The sequence below is a fragment of the Glycine soja genome, chromosome 8, assembly GCF_004193775.1.
Source record: "Glycine soja cultivar W05 chromosome 8, ASM419377v2, whole genome shotgun sequence".
In the NCBI taxonomy this organism is placed as follows: domain Eukaryota; kingdom Viridiplantae; phylum Streptophyta; class Magnoliopsida; order Fabales; family Fabaceae; genus Glycine; species Glycine soja.
Genome location: NC_041009.1, coordinates 9,470,523 through 9,494,350, shown reverse-complemented (window position 1 = coordinate 9,494,350; position 23,828 = coordinate 9,470,523). Strand labels below are relative to the sequence as shown.

Here is a 23,828-nt window from a genome sequence, read left to right as displayed (position 1 = left end):
CAACATAATCCCTTAACATGTAAAATTTAATATTACCTGTTAAAAAAGAAGAAATAAATATCACTATAAATAAATAGAATAAATTCAACAAACCTATTTAAAATAAAATTGTTATTACTTTTTTTATAGAAGTTATTTTTTTAAATGATAAAAAATATTATGTTCTGACCATGCTAATTATAATTTATCACATATAATAAATTTATTAACTTTTTAAATAATTATTTTAAAATATTCAAACGCTTATTTATAATTTTAACCGTATAAACCTGTTTTATAGTATAGTGTATACATTAATATCTTTTTAAATAACTTGAACGAAAAAAAAAATGCACTTGTAGTTGGAAGTGAAAACGGAAGAGATAAAGGAGGAGGAAAAGAAAGCATAGTGTTAAAAAGAAAAGGAAGGGCGAAGTTGAAAAACCAAAACCCTTGGCGAGTGAAGCCCTAGACTCACTAGACTACACACTTCGCAATGGCGGTTGTTGCTCAAACCCCTGACATCGCCGGCGAGCGGCAGTCCGGCCAAGACGTTCGCACCCAAAACGGTACTCTCTCTCTCTCTCTCTCTCTCTCTCTCTCCGTTTCTTCCATAATGAAAAACGAAACAACCATTTCTAAAATGGTTCCATCTCTGTACTGTGAATGCAGTTGTGGCATGCCAAGCCGTTGCCAACATCGTCAAAAGCTCTTTAGGCCCCGTTGGCCTCGACAAGGTACTCTCTCTCTCTTCCTCTTCCTCTCTCTATATAGTTAGATCTTAGACGAAGTAAGCAATGTCTGATGCGATTCGTTTCAGATGCTCGTCGACGACATTGGCGACGTCACCATCACCAACGACGGCGCCACGATTCTCAAGATGCTGGAAGTGGAGCATCCTGCTGCCAAGGTGAACCACACTCCACTCGCTCTTCGATTTCTCTTTTTTTCTCGCTCCGTTGCTGTTATTACTCACTAGTGTGGCTTTTTTAGGTTTTGGTTGAACTCGCCGAGCTTCAGGATCGAGAAGTCGGAGACGGCACTACTTCTGTCGTCATTGTAGCTGCTGAGCTTCTCAAAGTAACTAACTACATCTCTCTCTCTATTTATTTGGCACTTTGTTTGTGTTTTGTGTTTGTCTCTGATGTAACTAACTGTCGAGTGTGAGTGTTTTTTCCTGCAGAGGGCAAATGACCTCGTCAGGAACAAGATTCATCCTACCTCGATTATCAGTGGATATAGAGTAAGTGCCTTTTAATAATTTCTTAAACTTAACTAATTGTTTATTGCTATTTTTAAACTTTGTAGCTACCATTATGGAGTTTTGGTGTTCTGCTATTTGAATTGCGAATTTGCATGGTTTAACTAACTTCTCTTTTTGTTGATTATTCTGTATAGCTTGCTATGCGAGAGGCTTGTAAATATGTAGAAGAAAAACTAGCTGTCAAGGTAAGATCTCCTTAATAAACTTTTCATTTTTTGTATGCATATTTTTTAAGCTTAAGTTATCTGGGTACTGAACCTTTTTTGTTTCTGGTCTCTTCTCTCCTTCTTTGATTGTCGCTAGATGTCATTGTTAGAATATTTGAACGCCAATGATTTGTTAGTTCCATAATGATTGTTCTTTCACTTGTTTTGCAGTCATGCATGTGTAGAGTCATTGTATGCTGTATTCCACTCATTATGAGTTCTTATTGATTTGATTTCCTTGAATGTGCCATTGCCCAATAATATCACACTACTTATCAATATGTATGCTGATTGTTCTTGTCTTCCATTTTGCATCAATGTTACAATCATTAACTAATGCGAAAAGAAGTTTGGGTAGGTTGTGAGGACGAAAGCTTGCTTATTGGTTCCCTGTTTTATATTTTGAAAAGCTTACTTTGGGCCATATGATCATTGTTATGTCATGTACTAATATTAATTAATGCATTTGCAAATTGTTGTATACCATGTGTTACTCAGCTGGATTTTTCTCTTGACTTTTAGGTTGAAAAGCTGGGAAAGGATTCACTAATTAACTGTGCCAAGACCAGTATGTCCTCAAAGTTGATAGCTGGTGATAGTGACTTCTTTGCCATTTTGGTATGTTTGTAATTGCATTGGCTTTATATTGAATGTTGAGAGTTTATATCACATGATTGATTCATACCATGCTCTGATGCTTCTGCAAATTCCAGTGCATATCCAATCGAATGAAGCTTATATGCATTTTCTGTTTCATGCATCAATATTTAGTTGGATTAGTAAATGAAAGCATGATATTGATAAAGCTATATTCTTTTCAATCTTCATCTCATTTGAAACCTGATTTTTTTAAAATGAAAAATCTCCTAACCTTATTAGATTTTACACTTTCTTTCTGCTTTAGAGGAAAGGTGTTCTAATATTTCTTGATTTCGTCAGTTTCTACTGTGTTGAATGTGTAAAATTGTTTATTGTTGACCATATTTGATTTGGCAGTATGAGTGAAACTGAAATAAAAACTTTGTTGTTGATACCTGGAGAGTTTTTAAAATCAATCAATTTAATTTGGGGATATGGTCTAAGTGATTTTTGAAAGTTCTGTTTCTCATTATGAAGGGTTATTTTCTGAAGTTATTGATTAGTTGTGAAAAGGAGGCTAACTGCTATTTTGGGGTAGTTCCTTTTTGTCTGTAGACTGTAGGTATAGATAGACACTATTTTTTAGTAGCGAAATTGACTTATGTATGCAATTTGCACAGGTTGTAGATGCAGTGCAAGCTGTAAAGATGACCAATGCTCGAGGTGAAGTTAAATACCCAATCAAGGTTGGTAGTAGTATTCCTCTGATTTCAGTTCTTTTCCTGGATAAAAGATGCCAATTTTGAGCAATATGAACATCTGTAGTTAATATTTTAATCTTGCTTTTTTCCTGCTTTAATGTTCATAGGATTTGAATGGATTTAATTTCTTGTTTCTTTTGTGCCCCATGTTCCAGGGAATCAATATCTTGAAAGCTCATGGAAAAAGTGCTAGAGACAGCTTTCTGATGAATGGTTATGCTCTAAATACTGGCCGTGCTGCTCAAGGAATGCCTCTTAGGGTTGCCCCTGCAAGAATTGCCTGTCTTGATTTCAATCTTCAGAAGACAAAAATGCAGTTGGGTGTTCAAGTTTTAGTTACTGATCCTAGGGAGCTAGAGAAAATTCGTCAAAGGTACTGTCAGTGTGATCATATGGCTTCTATATTACTATGATACCCAACCTTCCTGGATTCATTTTCCTTAAATAAAATGAAAATACATCTATTATCTTATTGAAAATAAGCTGCATAAAATAGGCATAAATAGAAAACTTTTGGATGATAGGCATGAAATCGATCCAAAGAATATTGTTGTAGTTCTTATGGTTGATTATTGATTTGTGTAGTTCTTATAAAGAATATTGTTGTAATTGTGTAAGCCAGCTTATGTTAAGTTTCATTTTGGGAATTTGCTTTTGCTTGGTTTGGGATGATTCTCCATCCATATCATCTTGCAAGATAAAGTAATATCGATAATACATTTTGACAAATGGTCATTTTTTTTCTAATTGCAGAGAGGCTGATATGACTAAGGAACGTATTGAAAAACTGCTGAAGGCTGGAGCTAATGTTATTCTGACAACTAAAGGAATTGATGACATGGCTCTTAAGGTATGTTTCTTTCTGGAACTTTTTTAATGATATTTTTCTTCGAGCAAGAGGATTTAGTTATAATCTTACATTTTGGATGTCAAAGAAAGTGTTTGTCTTTATCTTTATGTATTATATTATAATATGTATCTGTTGACAGTTGAGCATATCATGTTTTGACCCTTGTATAAATTACTCATCCCGATCAATTACAAGGGTTGTTTGGTGGCTGTTTGGGTGTGTGAAGTTCACATGTAGAGTTTGTTGTTTGATGGGATTTATCGATTTAGGAAAAATTCAAGCTATGAGTATTAGGGGTTTTATGGGGGAGTTTTTAATACTTTCAGCTGATGATCTCTGATCTGATTATGTGACACAATTGAATGATGTTTTTTTTTTGGATTTAGTAGACAATTTAAATGAGGCATTACACCAAGGAACTCATGACATGACAGAAGATAGGATTTTACTTAAAATTTTCTTTTCATTCACTATACTTTTTTTTTATTGCGGTATCATTACTTGTATTGGACTATAGTTAAAACTGAGGACCAAATAGTACAAAAGGTTGAAGTTATAACCCTTGCGGCTTGTGCGAATCCAGTTACCAAGGCCCGTTTTTAGGGAATAAATTCCTGACCTTACTAACTTCAGAATGATGAAATTACACCAAATTTGTGGCATCTATGCCTGTGGATCTTTAAACATGACTTCTGATTTTCTGCTTTTTGTATTAATGAATTTTGTTGTGTTTAAGATACATGTGTCTTTTACTGATGAATGACATAAAAAGTCATGAATTTATGCATTTTGTTCTGACTATTTAATTCTTGTTTCAGTACTTTGTTGAGGCTGGGGCAATTGCTGTAAGACGTGTGCGGAAAGAGGACATGCGCCATGTTGCCAAGGCTACTGGTGCAACATTGGTAGGATTTTGTTTTTAATTTAAATTGCAATGTTAGCAAGTTGACAGTAAAACTGAATATTTGTCACAACGGAGTGTTGATTAGATAGGGCTCCATTCCTTTCTTTCCTATTTTATCTCCCTTTTCACTAGTTGAACAAAAAATTGTTGCTATTTTTATTTTGGGGGGGGGGGGGGGGAATGTGATACATGTCTGATTCAATTCATTATAACAATTGATGGCTCTAAATATTACCTGCTTAAAATCATAGATATTTAAAAGTTTGCCATCCCAAGAAACCCTTTTGTGTTCTGAAATATGAACGCTGTTTTCTGCTTATTAATGTCAATTTTAAATTGAACTAAAGTAATGTTTGTCTTACCTGGGGGTCTCTGTTTTGGAGAAGTGATTTATTTTAATTTTTGGGCTGTATCTTTTTCATCATTCTGGCTGTAAAATGCCTTTTCTAATTTCATTGCATTTAAGTTTCTTGGTATGTTTTAAGATGATTCCTCTTTCATATATGTCTGTTCATTAGTGAAATAGTGGTTGCTAGGGCCTTTTATTAATCCTATTTTGGTTTCTCTTTTGTAATTAAATACGTTCTGGCACAAAAAAGAAGAGCTTCATGTCTTAATTAGCAACCACCAGCAATGAATTTGTAGTTAATAAAATGCCACAACGAGACAAGTAATCATTATCCTCAAATCTATTCGTTTCAATTTGCGTTTTTATCCATCCCTAATAGTTATTGACTTTCCTTGAAATTAATGCCAAACTTCCGTGTTAACAATATCTCAGTTCTTATATTTTTTGTCAAGCAACATCAGTCTCTTGTATAGTATCCTCTTTTTTGGATAGAAGTTTTGAATACTATTTCCTTTATGTAGCATTGGACTTGATTTTTACTTTGACACAGGTCTCAACATTTGCTGATATGGAAGGGGAGGAAACATTTGAACCATCTTTTCTTGGATATGCTGATGAGGTTGTTGAGGAGCGAATTTCTGATGATGCTGTAGTTATGATCAAAGGGACCAAAACTACAAGCGCAGTAAGTGATTATACTTGTTCTTGTAGATTATTTTTTTCTTTCTCGATGAAAGAATAAATTCATAACGACCGAAAAACACAAGGAGCTTTGGATATCTATCAAAATTATTTTACAAATATTTTTTAAGAAAATGTGATTTTTTATGCATCATCTTCTCACACACCCATGCAACATATGGGGGACACTGCTAGTTTATTATTTATTATCTGGTGCACATCGAGGATAGCTTGTGGTATCACCTGATTCTGTATTGTTTTCTGTAGGTCACTTTGATTCTAAGAGGTGCAAATGACCATATGCTTGATGAGATGGACAGAGCTCTGCATGATGCATTGTCAATTGTCAAGAGAACTCTTGAATCAAATACGGTATCCTGCATACGTAGCTTTCATCCTACTTTGGTTGAAATCAAAATGTTGCTTTAGATTAAGTTTTTCAAATGAAGTCTTTTTATTTTGCCTTCCTTGTGCTTTATTTTTTTTTATATATAAAATTCAGGTGGTAGCTGGTGGAGGTGCTGTTGAGGCAGCATTATCAGTTTATTTGGAGTACCTTGCTACAACTTTAGGATCTCGGGAGCAGTTGGCTATAGCAGAATTTGCTGAGTCTCTGTTAATTATTCCAAAGGTAAGTTACAAGCTAAATTAATGGCCTAAGGTTTGGGCCCTCTGCTTATTTTACAACTAATTAGGGTGGTTGGGTGCTAGTTGAACAAATGATCTAAAGTTTGAGTTTGTTCTTCATCTCCCATCAAATAATTAAATTTGACTATGTAGTTTCTACTCTATGTAGTTAATTCTATAATTTTAGTCTAGTGGGCTTTCATTGTGGGGTTTATGTGGTTAACAATTTACTTTTTGACTTGATATTTAAATTTAAATTTTTGGTCTTGAGTCACTTAGTCTTAATTAATTGGTTCTTGTTTCTAAACATTTTAGCACTGAAAATGTATATATTGGTGTCACTTAACTGGTCCAGGTGCTTTCTGTTAATGCTGCTAAGGATGCCACTGAGCTGGTCGCAAAATTACGGGCCTACCACCATTCAGCACAAACTAAAGCCGATAAGAAACATTTATCAAGGTATTTGCTTACTAGTAATAGTAACTGTCGTTTCCTTTGTATGTCTTCTTCCCAGCTTTGGGTCTGTTTGTTGAATTTATCTTTGTTATGTCATTATATTTGTAAACATTAGTATTTCTTCCAACCTGTGTTGGAATGGTAATTCACCTTATATGATTATTATACACACACTCACTAGAACTTCGTAACCATTTGCAACGAAGCAGCTATTGACATGATTTGGCAATATCATGTGCCATATTTTTGGTTATTTGGGCGTTGTGTGCGAGGAGATACATAGGACAGGATATACTGAATTTGTTATATAGGACTTGGACAGGTAAAACAAGTTTGTGCATCTGCCCATAATATGCAGATTCAAGTATTATTCCAACATGTGAATACGGTAATGGATATTAGAGAAAAGTAACAATGGAGAATACATATGAAATGATGCTTGATAAGCTTTGGCATTCTTTTCTATTTTGCAGATTCAAGTATTAGTCCAACATGTGAATACGTTAATGGATATTAGAGAAAAGTAACAATGGAGAATACATATGAAATGATGCTTGATAAGCTTTGACATTCTTTTCTATTTCGCTAAATATTGTTATTGTTTTCTCTTTTTTCCCCAGTATGGGTTTGGACCTTTCTGAAGGGAAAATCAGAAACAACTTGGAGGCTGGAGTTATTGAGCCTGCAATGAGCAAAGTAAAAATTATTCAGGTATGTATTTAGTTAAATATCAACAGTTGTTGACTTCAATATACAGCTTCCTTACACAGCTGCGTGAGCTAGAAGTTTTTTTACTTCCCCAGTTTGCAACTGAAGCTGCCATTACTATCCTTCGAATTGATGACATGATCAAGCTTATCAAGGATGAAAGTCAAAATGAGGATTAAAGTATAACTGAATCTAGGAGGCATCTACTCCCCAGTGCTTACAAAAGGGAGGGTTGTGTTAGTGTGCATTTGAAGAGGGTATCTGCATTTAATCTTCAATGCCCTTGTTCTTGAAGGAAAACTGTTCTAATTATTTTTCTGAAAGTAGCTTTATTATATTTACATCTTTGCATTTTATATTCCAACAATTTTTAGGCAAACATTTTTGGTCATGCATTGGCTGGTTGCATGTTTGTACATTTCTTTGAGGCAGTGTTTGATTTGTGAAATTTTGATGTTTCGTTGGTAGTAAGTAGTTTTTAATACTATAAGAACTAAATTATGAGGGTTCTGAGCATCTTATACATGCTAACAATATAATTTATAGTAGATGTTAATGTAACAATAGTACGTGGCTATGATAGATATCATAGTACGGGCGACAAAAATAGTTAGATTAATATAGGTGAACTTGTATCTAATAGGATCAATGGAATTGGGGATGACCTTTTATGTTGAGATTCATAGATTAACAAGTTCAACTGTGTTATTGTAACAATAAAATCCAGTAAAATTATATTTATCTAAACTGGTAGATAAATTTAATATGATTAGCAAATTGTTCATGTTTTTTATAATTTTAAATTTAAATATCATTAAAAATGTGATAAAGATATAATCATTATTATTAGTGATGACAAAATCATTTTAAGAAGAGGAAAGTATAATAAGATACTTGTCAATGATGAGATTTAAGATTTTTTTGATAAAACAATCCTTTTAAAATTTAAGAAAAAAATTAAGGAAATAACTTTTTCCTGAATACAGAAAGAGAGAGAGGTCCACATAATAGATGCTATTGCTAACTCGTCAACAAAATTAAAAGAAAAAAGATCTAATGGGAGTCTTCAACTTTGTTTTGACAACGGATTCAAAACTCAATTCGGTAATTCATAAGTAGGAACTAGGAAGAAAAGGTTCTTCTGCAGTAAAAAATAAATAATAATAATTCACGACTACAGAAAAGAAAAAGATGCTCACAATTTGCATAAGATTTCTTGTGGAAGACCACGACCCCACAAACCAAGCCGTTTGTTGATACAGTCAGCAATTTAATCACGGAAAGCATCTTAGCTTGGTCCGCAAGGTTCGTGCCAAATATTCAACACTTACTTTCATGCATTGCTAATCACATATTGAGGTAACATCAAGTGCACAAAACAAGCATAGCTCAATTACATATAAATCATCTTATTTTAGCGAGAGAGAAATAAAACAAGTAAACAAACATGCAGCAGCCAATAGAGAATTCGGTTGGGAAGGGGTTAATGAAAGTTGAAGAAGAGAGTGAAGAATACGAATCCATTAAGAATGTTTTCTTGAAGGGTATGGGGTTTGTGGGACATGCCACAGATGCCATGGCCATTTACAAGAACATGCTTTCCTTTAGTGTGGCAAGGCAAGCTCGTTGGGTTTCGTTTAAAATTTTCTCTAAGGCGGTGGCAATTAAATCTGGAGGGGATGCTAATATTGGATATGCTTGGTATGGTAGTTCGTTGGATGATCTCTTAGAGATTGTATCTGGTGGATTCCATGGATGCAAAAAACATGATGATAATGATGATGATGAGTGTCATGGTATTGGGATTCCCTTATTTGCTGCCAATTTTTCCCTTGATAGGTAAGTGCAAGTGTGCAACAATATTTTCTATGAACTAGTTCTATTTTTTAATACCAATTTTATGTCTACTTGAAAATAGAGCTAAGAGGGGATATAAGATGTATTGGATGATTAAAGAAGAAGAAAATATGAGAAAAATTACGCGTTCGATTTCCTTTGTTAATAAAACTAACATTCTAAGTTTCTAACACACTAACATTTATCGATAAAAAAAACAATTTTATGTCTATGTGAAAATAGAGCTAAGGATTTGTTTATTTCATTCACAGTGCTATGTGTACGGTGGCAGATGAGCATGGTTTTAGGCATGTGCTACTATGCAAGGTGATACTAGGGAAGGTGGAAGCTGTTCATGCTGGCTCAAAGCAGAGCCAACCTAGTTCTAAGCAATATGACACTGGGGTGGATGATATATCAGCACCTAGAAGACATACTATATGGACTGCTTATCTGAATACACACATTCATCCAAATTATATTATATGTTTCAAGTATAATAATTATATTAAGGGTATATAAAATGTTCTCTGGCACACTTTTTTTAATACAGTTTTTTATTGTTTACTGAAATTGATTGAAAATTGTGGCTTTCACTTCCTGTTAAATAAGCTTTACTAGTGATTTTATAAATAATTTCTCAAAAAAAATGTTTGAAAGAGTGTATTAAAGAATAGTTGCTGTTACTTCTCTTTAAAATTTGTAAAAGTGCTTGGATCAAGGAGGGTTAATCATTTCTTGGCTTTGGTGTACAGATCCAGAGATGCATGGGGCACTAAAACCTCAATCACCATATGTGTCATTTCCCAATTTATTGGCAAGAGTTTCAAACCATTTGAAACCAGCACAAATGTCTATGTTACTCAAAGACTACCGGATTTACAAAGTAATAATCAATGTTAAATAATTGCCTTGCTTTCAAGTTCTTATTGTGTTTTGTATTTTTTGTATGAACTGTTTAGTTTGTTATGTAAAAATTTGCGGTGACTGATTAACATTCATACTTTTTGGAGTCAGGAACAAAAGATTTCACGAGAACAATGGGTAAACAAAGTGAGATTGATTGTAGGAGACGAACTGCTGCGTTTGGTGGTCACAACCCAGTGACAATGTGATAGGACTACATAAGATGGAATTAAATATGTATTTTATATATTATAGTTTTTGTTATTTTACTTTTGTTAAAATAATATATGATGATGACACTGAAATAATTATTATTCATTGATTGACATTACTTAAGTCTATATAAGTGTATTCAATTGGTTTCAACCAATAGTAGGAATTGTATCTAAAAGAGTGTGTTTTGATGCAATATTTGAAAATTGAAGCTCATCCGTGACAGGTGAAATATGGGTTCATGACTGAGTCTGGGTCTGCGAAATACAACTTCCTGATCATGTTACATTGTTACTCCATACTTGGATATTTTCCATGGAGAAGGTCAGCATTCATACATGCATTTGCAATCACTGATAAAAAAAAACATGCATTTGCATTTAATTTGTACTTTTGATATGATATTATTGTTTTTTTTTTTACGGAATATGATATTATTGTTGTGCTAATATTTCTTTTGGAAGGCTATTGTTGTGCTAATGTGATTGCTTCCTTTTTTAAATGTGTAAATCTTTTTGTAGAATAATCTAATTAAATAACTACTATTACTATTTATGTTTGAGTAATAAAGTAGGTTGATCAATTAATAGTTCTAAGCTCCTATTTTATTGTTACCTTAGCACATGACTCTCAAACGTTTGTGAGTTACCTCCCTAGTCCTTTGTCCTGTGATTTTCTTCAATTTTCTCTGGATGTAGGATTACTTCAATTTAATTGACATTGAGGTCCTTCTACATGAGGAGGAGGAGGTATCCCCTTCACTTTCAGTGTTAATTTCTTCTTATTTTGATAAAAAAAAATCCAAACCACCCTGTTTCTCATTTTTTTAAAAGTAAAAAAGGCAGTTAAATGGGTGATGGCTTCCCAGAAACCATCTAGCTAAACCAGCGGGCCTCAAAATATATTAATAAAAAGATCAGATAACAGAACACATAGGGGACCATATCAAATCCATGGAACAAATAAGAGAAGCTTTATCTGAACCTAAAATTAGGACGAGCATTCCTATCATTTACAAAAAAAAAAAAAAAATCTTTTTATGAAAACGGGACAACTATTCCAAATAAAAAAAACCATTTTTGTGACAAGCATGAAACCCTGTTTCTCATCTGGATAAATTGTGTTAAACCTAGTATAATCAAGTAGGTATTAGATTTGCTTGTTGGATCCGATCAAACTTGAACACATATCCAAAATTTTATCTTGATTTTTTTCTTATTCTTTATTTTTTTAATTTTATTCAAAAAATTAAAAATTAGATAAATAATTAAGTATGGATACACTATGAAACTTTGCTCTCTTTTTAATCTTGTTTTTATTTTTATAAAAAATTAACTATGAACAACCTAATTACTAAATTTAAAACTTGATTTTGATTAGGTTGAGTTAGTTAAGAACAAAAATACTAAAACTAATATAATCTAATTTAATCTCAAGTGATCAGACTGAGTTTTTCAATTATTTTTCCTTTTTAAATTCAACTCAGCTCAATCAGTATCACACAAGATGAAAAAGGCACCTACTCAGCTAGCTGCATGAGAAAAGGAAAACATATGGAATATTATTCCATTTTTAAGAAAGAAAATTTGAATTTATGGTATTGAGGTGGACAATCATCATTAATTTCCATTTTTAATCTTAAAAACTGTAACTAATCATATCCCTCATTCAGAGATAAGTTAGGTTCACTTTTTTAGTCAATTGATCTAATCTAAAAACCTGTTCCACTTCCACCAAGCCATCATCAATTCATTCATCAAATGAAATCTAACTCCCCAATTACAAGCAATATGACTCACATTCCAAGACATCCCCGAAATTCCAAATTGCCTCTGCACATTCTACCCTTTCAATTTCAATGCTCATTTAAATTTTCAAAGTAATATTAAGCCTATTATTAATTTCTTTAGAGTTGATATAGTATAATCCAAAATTCAAAATTTAAACAAATAAAAGGTTTCTTCTCATGTTTAGCACCCAACTTCCAAGTTAATTAGAACAAGAAGAACAATCAAAGACATTCTCAATGAAGTCCTTTCTGACCAGTGTCAAGTCCTTCATCTCAAACCATTTTCTTCGCTTCACCCAAAGAGACACACTTCTAATCCTCGATCGCTTTCACTGGAAGGACAAAATCTGCGGCCATCACTTATTTCTGCTAGATGTCAAAAGAAAAAAACTCAAACAACTTCATGTTCCAAAAGTCACAGACTCTGACATGGGTTTCAAGATGGTGTGTTCATGTAACGGTTTACTTTGTGTCATTCACTATTCTTTGGACCAAAACTCCACCATTTTTCTTTGGAACCCAACCACAACACAAACCATGCGAATCATGGAACCAGAAAATGCTTTGCTTCCTTACAAGGTGCCACCACATTGTCTCCTAGGCTTCTATCTCAACACAAGTGACAGTGATTATCAAGTGGTAAGGCTTCACTCTTTTAGGGACACAAACAATGCATGTTTTGGGGATTATTTCACCAAAATTTGCGCTGTTCGAGTTGAAAAGTATTCTCTACGTAGAGGGTCGTGGCGAGAAATCAAATATAGTAATAATCAATGTGTAACTGTGAATGGATGCTTGTTTTGGACTGAGAACAGTGTGACATTGGAGGAAACTTTGTTTTGGGTGGCTATGGAGGTGAATGACAAATTTAGTAACGAAATGATTATTTCTTTCAACACACATAACAATGTTATTAGCAAGATTGAATTGCCCCCTTTGGTTAAGGATTGTAATGAGGTGCATAAGAAACTTGCAGTGTACAAGGATTCAGTTGCAGTTATTATTTGTTCAGAAACTGAAACTATGGCACAATGCTTAGATTTGTGGGTTTTTTATGATAAGTACGAAGGTGTAGAGTGTTGGTGTAAGTTACACACAATAGGAATGTTTTCAAGATTGGAGCGTCCTGTAGGTGTTTTGAAAAATGAAATTCTTATCTCAACAGATAGAGTGATACATAGTGTTGGTGGAACCATAGCTTTGCTTCCTGAAGATGATCTTGGAGCTGAGTTTTCATATAACGTCTTCAATTATGTTGAGAACTTCAGAACTTCATATGGTGGAAATTTGGATGTGGAGGAAGCTGATCCCCTTGAAAGAAAAGGAGTCTCGTTACATGATTTGTTCTTCAGCAGCGTCAATATATAAGTCTCATAAGATAAGCATCGAAGATAATGTGTAGTGAAGATTGAAGAATTAAAAGGCTTATTTCTTTAGATTGTATGCACTAAACTTATGAAGGCAATTGTGTAGTTTAAGCTTTTTACTGTCTCTTGAAGTGGATTTTTCTGATATATTGAGATTCTCTACATGAGTACGCATACTAACCACGGATCGTGTGCTAAAACAGGAAATTAAAACCGAAAAGTTGAAATAAAAGATTCAAAGGTATAAGTGAATTTTTCTTTCCATTAAATTTTTTCTCATAGCTCAAAGAGCAACAGTAGTTATGTTATTCAAATATGAGATCAAATGAAATAAGATTGTTTTGCTTTGTCTGCTTCTATGAAGTTCTTTTATGCAGTCATATAGAAGGCTTGACTTTACAGATTTGCTAATTAATGTTAACAAAGAAAGAGAAGCTCTGTTTTGGGGCCTTGTTATATCCGATTTGCATATTAGGCGAAGAATCTGATGAAGGATTAGGCAAATATTTTTGACAATTTGTACAAATATATTTCAGAACTGTGATCCTGGGAGTTTCAGATTAGCTACTGCCTTCTTTTTTACTGCTAGGGTGTTTGCATACGTGGAGGAATCTGAGAATGAGAGTATTGTTCCATTATGTGTATGTCCTTTTATAAGAGATTGCTAATGCTGACTTAGTTAAGAACACTTGCTAACAAATCCAAAGGGAAAAGTTTATAAAAATTTAACTTTCAATATTACCATTTACCAATGCAACATACTGTGATTTTTAATCTATCTATTGATTAATTCTTTAACTAACATTTTTATAAGACACTTGTTAGCAGAATTTTCTCCTTGGAAACATTGAGAAAAGCAGAAAATTTTCGTCTTTAAGATGCAGATTAGTGTTTTTAGGTAATCTCAAAAAATTTGCACACTTTCAAGATACAAGTCCCTATGCATGCTAAGCCCTGGGGTGACATCCATGGGTTTCTCACCATTTGCAAAGCAACGAAGTTACAGGGAAATCTTACCAATTCCACTACATCTAGAATAACTTTTACATAGACATTATTGATCATAAGCACTCAAATCGTTATTATGTGACCCATATAAGTTTCTGGGAGTTGTAATGATTTGATGGATGTATAATGTAATAATATATGAGATGATGCCTATTTAAAAGTTTTTCCTAAATCTATCCTCAGCGAAATTGATATGTTCAAGTCATAATTAAAAATGTCTACCATGCATGGCCATTGGGGTGTGAAGCTTTTTAGGCTAAGAGCCAGAAATTTCTGTGGGTTTTGGAGTTGAGAACAAAGCCTCCATTTTGGCCTTTTCTCTGTACACTAACACAGGTGCACGAGCTGTTTTGAATCAAATACTCAGCAGTGTCTATCGCTTTCACCCCTTTCATAGATCCACTTGCAGGTCGCTTGTATCTGTTGCCATGCATTCAAATTTCAAATACAATAAGAATCATTAGCAACATAAAATTAACTTCTACACCAGCATTCTAACTACATAATGCACACATATAAATTCCTTTTTACAAGTTTTTTAATGCACTCATGAACCAAACGTGAAATTGATTCTATCAACTAATTAACTAATTTACTATTGCATTAATATAACAGATTATTTTTAAATTATTACAAAAGTCAATAATCATTCAAAGTTAAACTGAGGAACATATGTGCGAGAAATAATACTTGAATCTGTCTTTCTCTTCCTGGAGACAAGAATTTAAGAAAATACAGAAAGTACATCTCACACGCAAGCAACAATACCATATGCAAAGTTAAACCGATGAAGATCATAAACTATTAAGTATACAGGAACACTACTTGTTAAGGTCCCAAATAATTTTTACATGAAGATTGATAGAGTTTTCTTGTACGAGCAGAGAGACAAGCTGATAAGAAAGGAATAATTCCAAGAGAAATTGTTAAATGTTACGTAGTTTCAAGTATATATAAATGTACTAACCCTAATATGGCCGAAGTAATATTGCGCTTCTGGCCTATAACTACGACGTCAACCCCATGCGTTTTGCTCTGCGAGAGAACAATGCTAGCCTTGTCTCTTCCATCCATCTCCACCTTCACCACACGCACCTTCATTTTCGGCTGAGAAACGCTACATGCATGCTTCATCTCCTCCAGAAAATCCAACCCTTCTCCGTCCGGCGCCGCGGCTGCTCCCCCTCCTCCACCTCCTCCGAGGTCCAGCGACGCAGTGGTGCTGCTTCCCAACGAAGGCATCTTCAGGAACGTCGATATGGTGTTTCGCCACGAGCTAGGGTTCTCAACGTGCAGCAGAATCAGCTCGTCCTGTTCGATCACCGCATGCGCAAGCGCGTACTGCAACGCGCCCGCCGATTCCCGCGTCGGGTCCGCCACCACCATCACCTTGCGCGCTTCTTGCGCGCAAGGGTTCCGGTTTCGGTTACTCGCCATGCCTTGCGCCATCGCTGTCGCTGCAACCTCCTGAATTAACTCCGAGAAGGCAAAAGAGAAAAACGAAGGTCGCGAGTGGATAATAATAATAATATTAATGAGACGCTAATATTTTTTTTGATGGTGGGAGTTCACAAAAACAGAACAGCTATGAATTGCTAGCTTCCATTTTTGTGATGCTTTTTTTGTTCTACGCTATTATGTTTAGGATGGACCGGTGGAGGGTGGTGGTAATCCTTGAAACTCGCTCAAATCGCAATACAATGTTTATACTTCTTTTTGAACAAATTCATTTCCTTTTTCAAATAATATAACTTAGACTTTAATTTCTATATAAAAAAATTTATCGGTAAGTATGACAAAAAATACACGCCCTCGATCAATTTCTTTTGTATAGATGTGCTATAAATTTGATCATGAGTCTTGTGTCATAGTATTATGTTAGCCTCTGACCTTCTAGAGGATCTTAACCTTTGAACTACTAGAGGATCTCACAAGGAATTTAAGTTACATGTCTCCTTTCTTGTTTCCTTAATTAAAAGATGCCATTTCAGTTACAAAAAAAACGAAGCACTATTTGAGAATTTGGAGAGAGAAGTTTTTCTTTCTGCAACAAGTCACCTTTTGTTTTATGCATTTAGACAATGAAGTCTGTCAATGAAAAAAATTAAATATGACTAAGAAGACATTTCACTAAGAGGCGACCAACCAAAATTTCCAATCTATTAGGTATTAGTAATGTTAGTTAATGCTCCACACTAATGTCATATGAAACAGTAACATCTATAGTAATAATAACAATAAATACTAGCACCACTAGAATGTCATTCTAAAAACTTGAACCATTTTATTAATCATAGCCTTCCATCCACTTAAATTTCAATTTACAAATCATGAAGTTAAAGAGAAAAATAAATAATAAATGACAATAATCATTAAAAAAATAGTATATAATACAAAATTAGTTAATTTAAATAAAAGCAAAAACACTAATTATATTTTTAAAATTCTTGTCACCGCCCCCCAAACTTTAAAAAGTTAAAAACAGTTTAAAAGGAACAAAGACAATAATACAATTTGACTCTCAGGTAGACGGCAGACAATGCATATAAAAAAAAGGGGCAGGAATGAAAGGAGTAAAATCTGAGGTAGCATCCAAGAAACTTTCCACTATAACCAGATGAGAAGAATGTTGAAAAAAAGGGTACAGTGCATTGTACACCAAATTTGCACACTTAAATACCTAAGTTAAACATCACGAGCATAATTATAATCATATAGAATACAACTTCGCACAGGGCAGCTGCGGCCATATATGGTCTCTTGGGACCAAACAATGGTTGCATTTAATTATTAGACCGCGGAAGGAAATGCCTCCTGTGACCGGTCCCTTTCAAACTCACATCAAGACCCTTAAAAACCCGGGAGGTGAATAAGATTAGTAGCTGTTTTGCCATATTTGTGGGGACTGCTTAGGTGGTTGGGTTTGAGAGCCAGCAAGGGATGCTTCCCTTGGATTCTGCTGCTGATGTTCCAGAGAAATCCCAGTCTGAGAATGGTAGAAGTTAGGGTATCCAAGGGATCCAAAATGTTGTTGTGAGGGCTGCTGGTTTTGCCGAAACCCACCTGGTTGTTGATTCTGTCCCTGGAAGCTGTAATACGTGTTGGCAGGAATGGCAGACATTGTTCGAGAGCTAGGTCCATGAACCCACATGGGAGAATTCTCATTCTGACAGGAAAACACAAAATCAGTCCACCCCATTCCCTCACAACCAAAAAATGATAGTAATTTGTTGACAACAAAATGAAACACATGGGACACATCTTAAACCTGTTGTTTACATGCATTTTAAAAAGGATCATGGCTTTTCACAAGCATAAATATAAAAACTAACAAATAACTCCATTTTGTAAAGGTTGCACTGTTGAAACCAAATTGGCTCGACTCCCAAGAGAGAACAGTTAAATGTGCATTAAAATGAAGATCTTTCTACCTGCTGTAGTGAAATCATATGATTGTTGTCCTTGTACTGAGAGTTTATAACATCATCATATCCAATGGTTGTACTAGTAGGCGCAGCAGGTGGATTCAATGGGTAATTTCCTCCGGGAATGCTCGTGGAACTTCCAAAACCATATCCAGATGCGACAGCAGCAGACTGAGGTAAGCTACTGACAGAAATGCTATTTTTATATTGTGGAAGCATGGCTGCCAGAGATTGGTGGTATGTGCTATTTCCAGGAAAAGCCTGCTGAAATGCTGATGGCATGTAGGTATAGCTCTGAGGCAAGAATTGATAGCCAATCATATTAGCAAAATGTCCCAGAGGAAGAGTAGGCTGTGAATAGGGATGCACAGCAAGGTGTTGAGGAAGTGCAGGTCCAGTGGCAACATTGGCACCAGGCAGAGCTTGTGGATTAGGTTGAGGTGTTGAAATGTTATTTGCCCTTAGAGCCTACAAGTTGACAAATAAAATTAAAGATACCGAATACCCATGTTCTCTCTAAATAAAAAACAATAAAATCAAGACACAATATAAGATTACAACAACAACAACAAAACCTTATCCCAATAAGTGAAAGCCTAAATGGATTTCAAACCCTGCACCTTGCCTCACGTAAGAACTAAACTTTCCACTATGCCAATATAAATTGCACCTATGACCTGATATTATTTCTTAGATAAAATATGATAAATCCTGTTTTCTCTTTCACACACATGTAATGCACTGATGCTTGCATCAAATACATATTCAATACTGATACTCATACAATAGATCCATATTTGTGTTTTTAGACTATCCTCTGTTTTCTAATATCCACCACCCTCAAAGTATTTGCCAACCTCAAAAGGCATAAAAATCCAAATGCCTTGTCTCATCCAATATATCCTCTTATGTTGGTAATTAAGTAATTAATTAATATAAACTTCGTAAGTTCATATGTAGAAAACAGTGATTGGCAAAATATCAGCTCATGTGAAGACACTAATCAGTAATCACTCAAGTAACTCAAAACATGCAAAATGTCTTTTTGACATAAGTGATTTGTGATGCTCTTAATGTAAGTCAGATCTTTAACTGATGTCACATGGAAGTCAACAGGACAGTTAGTATGCAATACACTTACATACAAGAGCACCAACATTTCCTTCGTGCAAACATAATGTACATGCAAATTCCATTACACATCCTCTTTGACTAAGAACAATTGAACTCTCTGTAAGCTGTAATCCTAGATTTATTTATGATTCAACCTGTCTCAAAAGCTTGTACAGATAAAAACTAATATAAGCTAGAGCAGAAGTTCACCTCTGACATGGTTATAGAGGGACCACCAATTGAAGAAGCAATGTTGCTATATTTTGAAGGCATTGATTGTGTTGCAGGGAAGGGTGAGTATGGGATATCCTCCCTTGCTGTTTGAACTGTTGAAGCCAACAGTGCACTGGGCAAAGAATTCGTATAAGCCTGCTAAAAAACAATACTATAAATTTGGTGCAAATAGCAGAATAGTGTATCAGAAGATAAAAGAAACTACAATAATATATTTGGCTTATTACTACAGAAGCAATAAATGGTCCTGCACCATATTATAGTTTTCTAAAAAAAGTACAAGTTACAGTAGTAATAAGTTGTCATACAAATTTGTTTAGTAAATCAACTAAGCAATGAAATTCACACTCAGCTCAATACCCGTGATAGAAATCATACACCACCCCAGCAATATGAATTAAATTTCCAAATGGGGCATTTCTATGCCCAATTTCCAATTCAATCATAAAATATACTTAAAAATGGCCATTCAAAAATATTTATTACAGTAAACCAGCACTCTACCACAAGTTCTTTTGTTTGGAGAGAATAAGCTTTGATTTATTCTCAAACAAATGAATAGCAGCACAGCACTGATCATCCCCTAGTTTTAAACACTACAAGATCTCAAATTATTTTAGAACCAACTCTAATTAACTGAACACCCAAAATAAGACCCAGGCTTGAAATATGCTGAATATTGCAAGTCATAAGATATAAGAATTCTATGCATTACCATTACACTAGAGAAGGGAGACAGGTTCTGTATCTGTGAGCTTGTCTGCGAATGAGGGTATGTAACATCTGGTTGTTGGGCATTTTCGTAGGTAAACTCGTGTGAAGAAGAAGGAAATGAATATTGATTTTCTTGAGCAGTTTCAGGGGGTTCAGATTTTAAAGCCTCTGATTGTGAAATGGAGGAATGCTCATAAGTCCCAGCATCCACACCAGTTATGTGAGCTAAATTCCCATCCGAGGTAGTAGTAAGATGCTCATCGGCATAATAGTCAGGATTTCTGCAAGAAAAAAAAAAAAACATACATAAGTAAACTAGGAATGACCAGAATATTGCAGCAAAGTATGTTGATGTCTAAGCACATGCCTAACATCTGAGGACCCAATTGTTGAAACATCGTTAGCTCCAGATGTATCCTCCAAGTTACTTTTCAAGGGCCTAGATGCATACGGACCAGATCCAGAAAGGGAAGCATCATTTGCAGATCCAAAACTTCCAAAGCTCAGATTTAAGCATTCGGCGGAATGGAGTTGTAAATGATTTGGAATTACTACAGAAGAATTTTCCTCCTCTGGTTCTGTCCCCTGATCATTTGAGTGTAAATTTAGCTGCTCTAAGTTTGCGGCTACTGATGAAACACCATCTTCAGCTGAAAGAAAGATGTTTCACATGTAAAAAGATCAGGGCACATGATTATATATTAGTACAATAACTCCTTTTAAAACTTCACATGTAAAAATGATGAGAAAGAAATAAAACAAAATAATAATAATAATAATAACAGCAAAAGGATATCGCAATATTCTTTTATTGTGCTATTTTAATGACTTCAATGATTCAGGCCAAATCTAGCAATAGAATGTGTAAATTTAAGACCAAATCAGCAAATATGTGGACAAAAGAGATAACAACATGAAAAGTGAGGAATTTCAAAGCAATTTTATATGGAAGTGCTGGTTCCATCCCTCTTATTTCCGTCTGAATTACAACCCTATTTGTACAAACTTCTCAATAAGCACTTATAGGTGAAGAAAATAAAAGGTAAAATAAATCAAACTTCTTTCACAAGTTAAAAACAACTTATGCACCTCACCTTGTTTAGAAGCTCTTTGATCTAACTTCACTTCTCCAAGAGCTAAGGTGCATAATTTACTCATAACTTAAGGGAGAAGTTTGATTTAATTTACCTCCCAAATTCTTTTTCTACAAGTGATTACCAAGAAGTTTATCCACACTAGGTCTTAACAAATTTCATGTAAAATATATATGCTCAATATAAATAAAGATACAAGACGAGCAAACTGATAAACATCCTAGTCACCTTCATTATTTTCAAAAGGATGCCGATGAGGTTGGTAAGAATTTATGTCCTTGTACAAGCTACCATCAAAAACAGATGTACTTTCGGGATTCTCTTCAGATATACTTTTAGCAGATCCAACAATGTCGGGATTCTCAACAGGATCATCTTCAGCTACAAATTCATTTACATGGGTCTTCAGCTGCTGATTAGCTTCACCAGAGTTAGACGAGTTTGTATGGTACTCAGACGTTGGATGACCATCTACAACCAAGGATACAGAAACAGCTGGTTGATGCTCAATCGATGGCCATTCATCAGTCTGTTCAACATTGGAGTCAATAGCAAAGCCATGGTCATTATTTGTCTCTGACAACTTGGAAGCATGAACTTGCACTGAATGCAAATTGTTTTGTGAAGCTGATGGGAGTGCAAAATCATTCTGATGGCTACCACTGTGGAGAGAAGAGTTAGGCATGGATGCCTTGGCCTGTGGCCTACCCATCCTGACAATGTCAGCCATTGATACTTGACCTGGGTTCGCCGCCCATGGAGATTGCAATCCACCATGTTGTGATGAAGATAGTCCATCACAGACACGGACAGAATCACTGCAACAGTTTTGAACATTCATGAGACGCTCCATCTTATCTTACATAATAAAAAGTGTGCTCAGTATCCAAGCACTTACGGGTAAACATTTGTTTTAAAAATAAAAAATAAAGACAAATGAGTTAACAACTAATCACTAACTTTGGCCCACTCAACATTATATGCAACATCATATTGATCCTTAAATGATAACTAAAGCCATCAGAGTCTTCCTCCAAAAATCAATTTGATGACAAATATGCCACTTTGAAAGATAATTTGATGTTATTGGAGGACCAATAACTACAAAACTGGTGTTTATCATAACCAAAAGAATTCCTTTACTTTTATTCCAGTAGTGCACAAAATTATTGAAGATAAATATACCTGTAGGATGGTAGTTGCCTGTTCACATTATTGTCCAATGAGCTAGATGCAGGAGCAGTATAACCTCCATAAGCAGGTGTTCCGTTTTCCTTTTTGAATACAGGTTTTCCCTGCAGGAGACCAGAATCTGACCTCCAAACATAGGTGACAGATGATGGTGATGGTCATGATGACACAACAGAAACAATAATAATAAAAGCAACAACAACAATAGAGACATAAGAAATACTACTAGATGAAGTATTAGGCTAAGAGCATATTAATTAATCCAAACATTATTCAAAAATAGCAACCAGCATCCGCTTACCTCCACGCCCAACATAACGGTCAGAGCCAACCCTAGCACCGCCGCCACCACGACTAGATGCATTGCTTATTCCACGAGACCTGGTATCCGTTGTGTCCTTACCCTGAAGAATAAAAAAAGTAAAAAATATCGTCAGTGAGCATCACAAGCAAATACATAAACAAAAGTATTAACTAACTCTTCATGACAAGCATCTAGAAAACAAAACCAAAACCAACTCAAGGCAACTAAAAAGCACCTCTTTTTTCTTCTCACGTTTGCTTTTCACCTCGTGAAAAGGATCTACGCAACGAGAAACGAGATTACATAAGATTATGCACGTGCGAAGGAAAGGGAAAGAGTGATTGTGATTGAAATTGAAAAACCCTAGTGCAGTGCAGTGATATACTACCTTGGGAGAGGAGGCGACTAACGGCTTCGTTAGGGTCCATGTTACAGTCTTTAAGAGTGGCGTAGATCTCGTGTTCGGGGATGTTGCTCACTATCTCCCTCAGGCTCTGAACCATCTTCCGACTCGCCGGAGGAATCCCTGCCTTCTGGCTTCCACCGCCTTTGCCGCTCATCCTCCTCGCTCGCGCTCCGATCTGCCTCCGCCGCCCCCACCGCCGCTCGCCTCGCTAGGGTTCCGCCCCGTTTAAAATATCTTTCCGCGGTGGTTCTCTCTCTCTATCTCCCTTGTGTCGTTGATTTGCACCCGAAACGGAAAAAGGACGAAACGGAACAAAACCCTCCTTTTCTCAATTTGGAGTTTTTTCCTTTTTCTCTTTTCTGGAAATAATAACCATTAATCAATTTGTGGAAATCTTCGTTAATAAGGGATTTGTTTCTTCTTTAGTGCTTTTAACAATGATTAATTTTTTTTCCTGAAGGTTAACCATGATTAATTTATGCGTGTGCGTATTTCCTTTTTTATATTTCCAAACGTAATTTTAGAGTAGTGATAACAGTGTTTATTCGAAACAAAATATAATTAATTTCATTTGATCGGATTAAAGTTTGTATGAGCATTATCATCGATATAGAATCTCTGTCTTTTTTCTCTATAGAATCTATAATTATTAATATAAATAATTATTTCTTTTAATATATATTTTTTATTTTTAAATTATTCTTTAATATGTATAATTATTTTCATTTCTTTCACACGCCTTCAAAATTTAACTACTTTCTTCATTTTTTTTCTTTTTCATTTATTTTAATTTTGAAAATTACAAATAGTATCATTTTCAACTAGTACTAACAATGCTAATAATTAATAATTAATTAAAACGAT

At 34.8% G+C, this 23,828-nt stretch overlaps 5 protein-coding genes across 6 annotated transcripts; 3 read left to right on the top strand and 2 right to left on the bottom strand.

The window, feature by feature from the left end:
- Positions 1 to 346: 346 nt before the first annotated feature.
- On the top strand, positions 347 to 7,880 carry LOC114421760 (T-complex protein 1 subunit alpha-like). The gene is made up of 17 exons (XM_028387826.1): positions 347 to 548; positions 652 to 716; positions 800 to 889; positions 973 to 1,059; positions 1,163 to 1,222; positions 1,378 to 1,428; positions 1,972 to 2,067; positions 2,709 to 2,774; positions 2,945 to 3,162; positions 3,543 to 3,639; positions 4,458 to 4,544; positions 5,443 to 5,577; positions 5,841 to 5,945; positions 6,076 to 6,204; positions 6,556 to 6,659; positions 7,277 to 7,367; positions 7,460 to 7,880. Exons 1-17 carry the CDS (start codon positions 476 to 478, stop codon positions 7,541 to 7,543), a joined length of 1,638 nt encoding a protein of 545 aa, XP_028243627.1. The 5' UTR covers positions 347 to 475; the 3' UTR covers positions 7,544 to 7,880.
- A 474-nt stretch (positions 7,881 to 8,354) lies between these two features.
- On the top strand, positions 8,355 to 10,447 carry LOC114420973 (probable inactive poly [ADP-ribose] polymerase SRO2). The gene is made up of 4 exons (XM_028386699.1): positions 8,355 to 9,203; positions 9,473 to 9,714; positions 9,956 to 10,086; positions 10,218 to 10,447. Exons 1-4 carry the CDS (start codon positions 8,812 to 8,814, stop codon positions 10,305 to 10,307), a joined length of 855 nt encoding a protein of 284 aa, XP_028242500.1. The 5' UTR covers positions 8,355 to 8,811; the 3' UTR covers positions 10,308 to 10,447.
- Positions 10,448 to 12,156: 1,709 nt separating this feature from the next.
- On the top strand, positions 12,157 to 13,536 carry LOC114422922. The gene has a single exon (XM_028389485.1). It carries the CDS (start codon positions 12,346 to 12,348, stop codon positions 13,474 to 13,476), a length of 1,131 nt encoding a protein of 376 aa, XP_028245286.1. The 5' UTR covers positions 12,157 to 12,345; the 3' UTR covers positions 13,477 to 13,536.
- An 803-nt stretch (positions 13,537 to 14,339) lies between these two features.
- LOC114424330 lies at positions 14,340 to 16,191 on the bottom strand. The gene is made up of 2 exons (XM_028391173.1): positions 15,451 to 16,191; positions 14,340 to 14,903 (listed from the first exon to the last, which is right to left on the bottom strand). Exons 1-2 carry the CDS (start codon positions 15,930 to 15,932, stop codon positions 14,735 to 14,737), a joined length of 651 nt encoding a protein of 216 aa, XP_028246974.1. The 5' UTR covers positions 15,933 to 16,191; the 3' UTR covers positions 14,340 to 14,734.
- Positions 16,192 to 17,062: 871 nt separating this feature from the next.
- On the bottom strand, positions 17,063 to 23,361 carry LOC114421756. 2 transcript variants are annotated; one of them, XM_028387823.1, is made up of 10 exons: positions 22,947 to 23,361; positions 22,794 to 22,837; positions 22,556 to 22,658; positions 22,249 to 22,375; positions 21,292 to 21,881; positions 20,337 to 20,619; positions 19,971 to 20,250; positions 19,232 to 19,393; positions 17,915 to 18,376; positions 17,063 to 17,649 (listed from the first exon to the last, which is right to left on the bottom strand). In XM_028387823.1, the coding sequence occupies exons 1-10, from the start codon at positions 23,116 to 23,118 to the stop codon at positions 17,359 to 17,361; spliced, it is 2,514 nt and encodes an 837-aa protein (XP_028243624.1). In that variant the 5' UTR covers positions 23,119 to 23,361; the 3' UTR covers positions 17,063 to 17,358. The 2 variants fall into 2 exon arrangements, with proteins under 2 accessions (XP_028243624.1, XP_028243625.1); XM_028387824.1 differs by having other exon boundaries at positions 19,232 to 19,390; positions 22,947 to 23,360.
- Positions 23,362 to 23,828: the final 467 nt, after the last annotated feature.

Excerpts from the sequence above, each read along its gene's own strand:
- LOC114421756 (XM_028387823.1), bottom strand. The coding sequence starts at position 23,118 with ATGAGCGGCAAAGGCGGTGGAAGCCAGAAGGCAGGGATTCCTCCGGCG. Across the intron at positions 20,620-21,291 it reads TCCTTTTGAAAATAATGAAG|CTGAAGATGGTGTTTCATCA; the intron begins GTGACTAGGATG and ends TCTTTCTTTCAG. Across the intron at positions 17,650-17,914 it reads ATATGATTTCACTACAGCAG|AATGAGAATTCTCCCATGTG; the intron begins GTAGAAAGATCT and ends TTTTCCTGTCAG.
- LOC114422922 (XM_028389485.1), top strand. The coding sequence starts at position 12,346 with ATGAAGTCCTTTCTGACCAGTGTCAAGTCCTTCATCTCAAACCATTTT.
- LOC114420973 (XM_028386699.1), top strand. The coding sequence starts at position 8,812 with ATGCAGCAGCCAATAGAGAATTCGGTTGGGAAGGGGTTAATGAAAGTT. Across the intron at positions 9,715-9,955 it reads GTATAATAATTATATTAAGG|ATCCAGAGATGCATGGGGCA; the intron begins GTATATAAAATG and ends TTTGGTGTACAG. Across the intron at positions 10,087-10,217 it reads AAGACTACCGGATTTACAAA|GAACAAAAGATTTCACGAGA; the intron begins GTAATAATCAAT and ends TTTTGGAGTCAG.
- LOC114421760 (XM_028387826.1), top strand. The coding sequence starts at position 476 with ATGGCGGTTGTTGCTCAAACCCCTGACATCGCCGGCGAGCGGCAGTCC. Across the intron at positions 2,775-2,944 it reads AAGTTAAATACCCAATCAAG|GGAATCAATATCTTGAAAGC; the intron begins GTTGGTAGTAGT and ends CCCATGTTCCAG. Across the intron at positions 6,660-7,276 it reads GATAAGAAACATTTATCAAG|TATGGGTTTGGACCTTTCTG; the intron begins GTATTTGCTTAC and ends TTTTTTCCCCAG.
- LOC114424330 (XM_028391173.1), bottom strand. The coding sequence starts at position 15,932 with ATGGCGCAAGGCATGGCGAGTAACCGAAACCGGAACCCTTGCGCGCAA. Across the intron at positions 14,904-15,450 it reads ATTACTTCGGCCATATTAGG|ATACAAGCGACCTGCAAGTG; the intron begins GTTAGTACATTT and ends GCATGGCAACAG.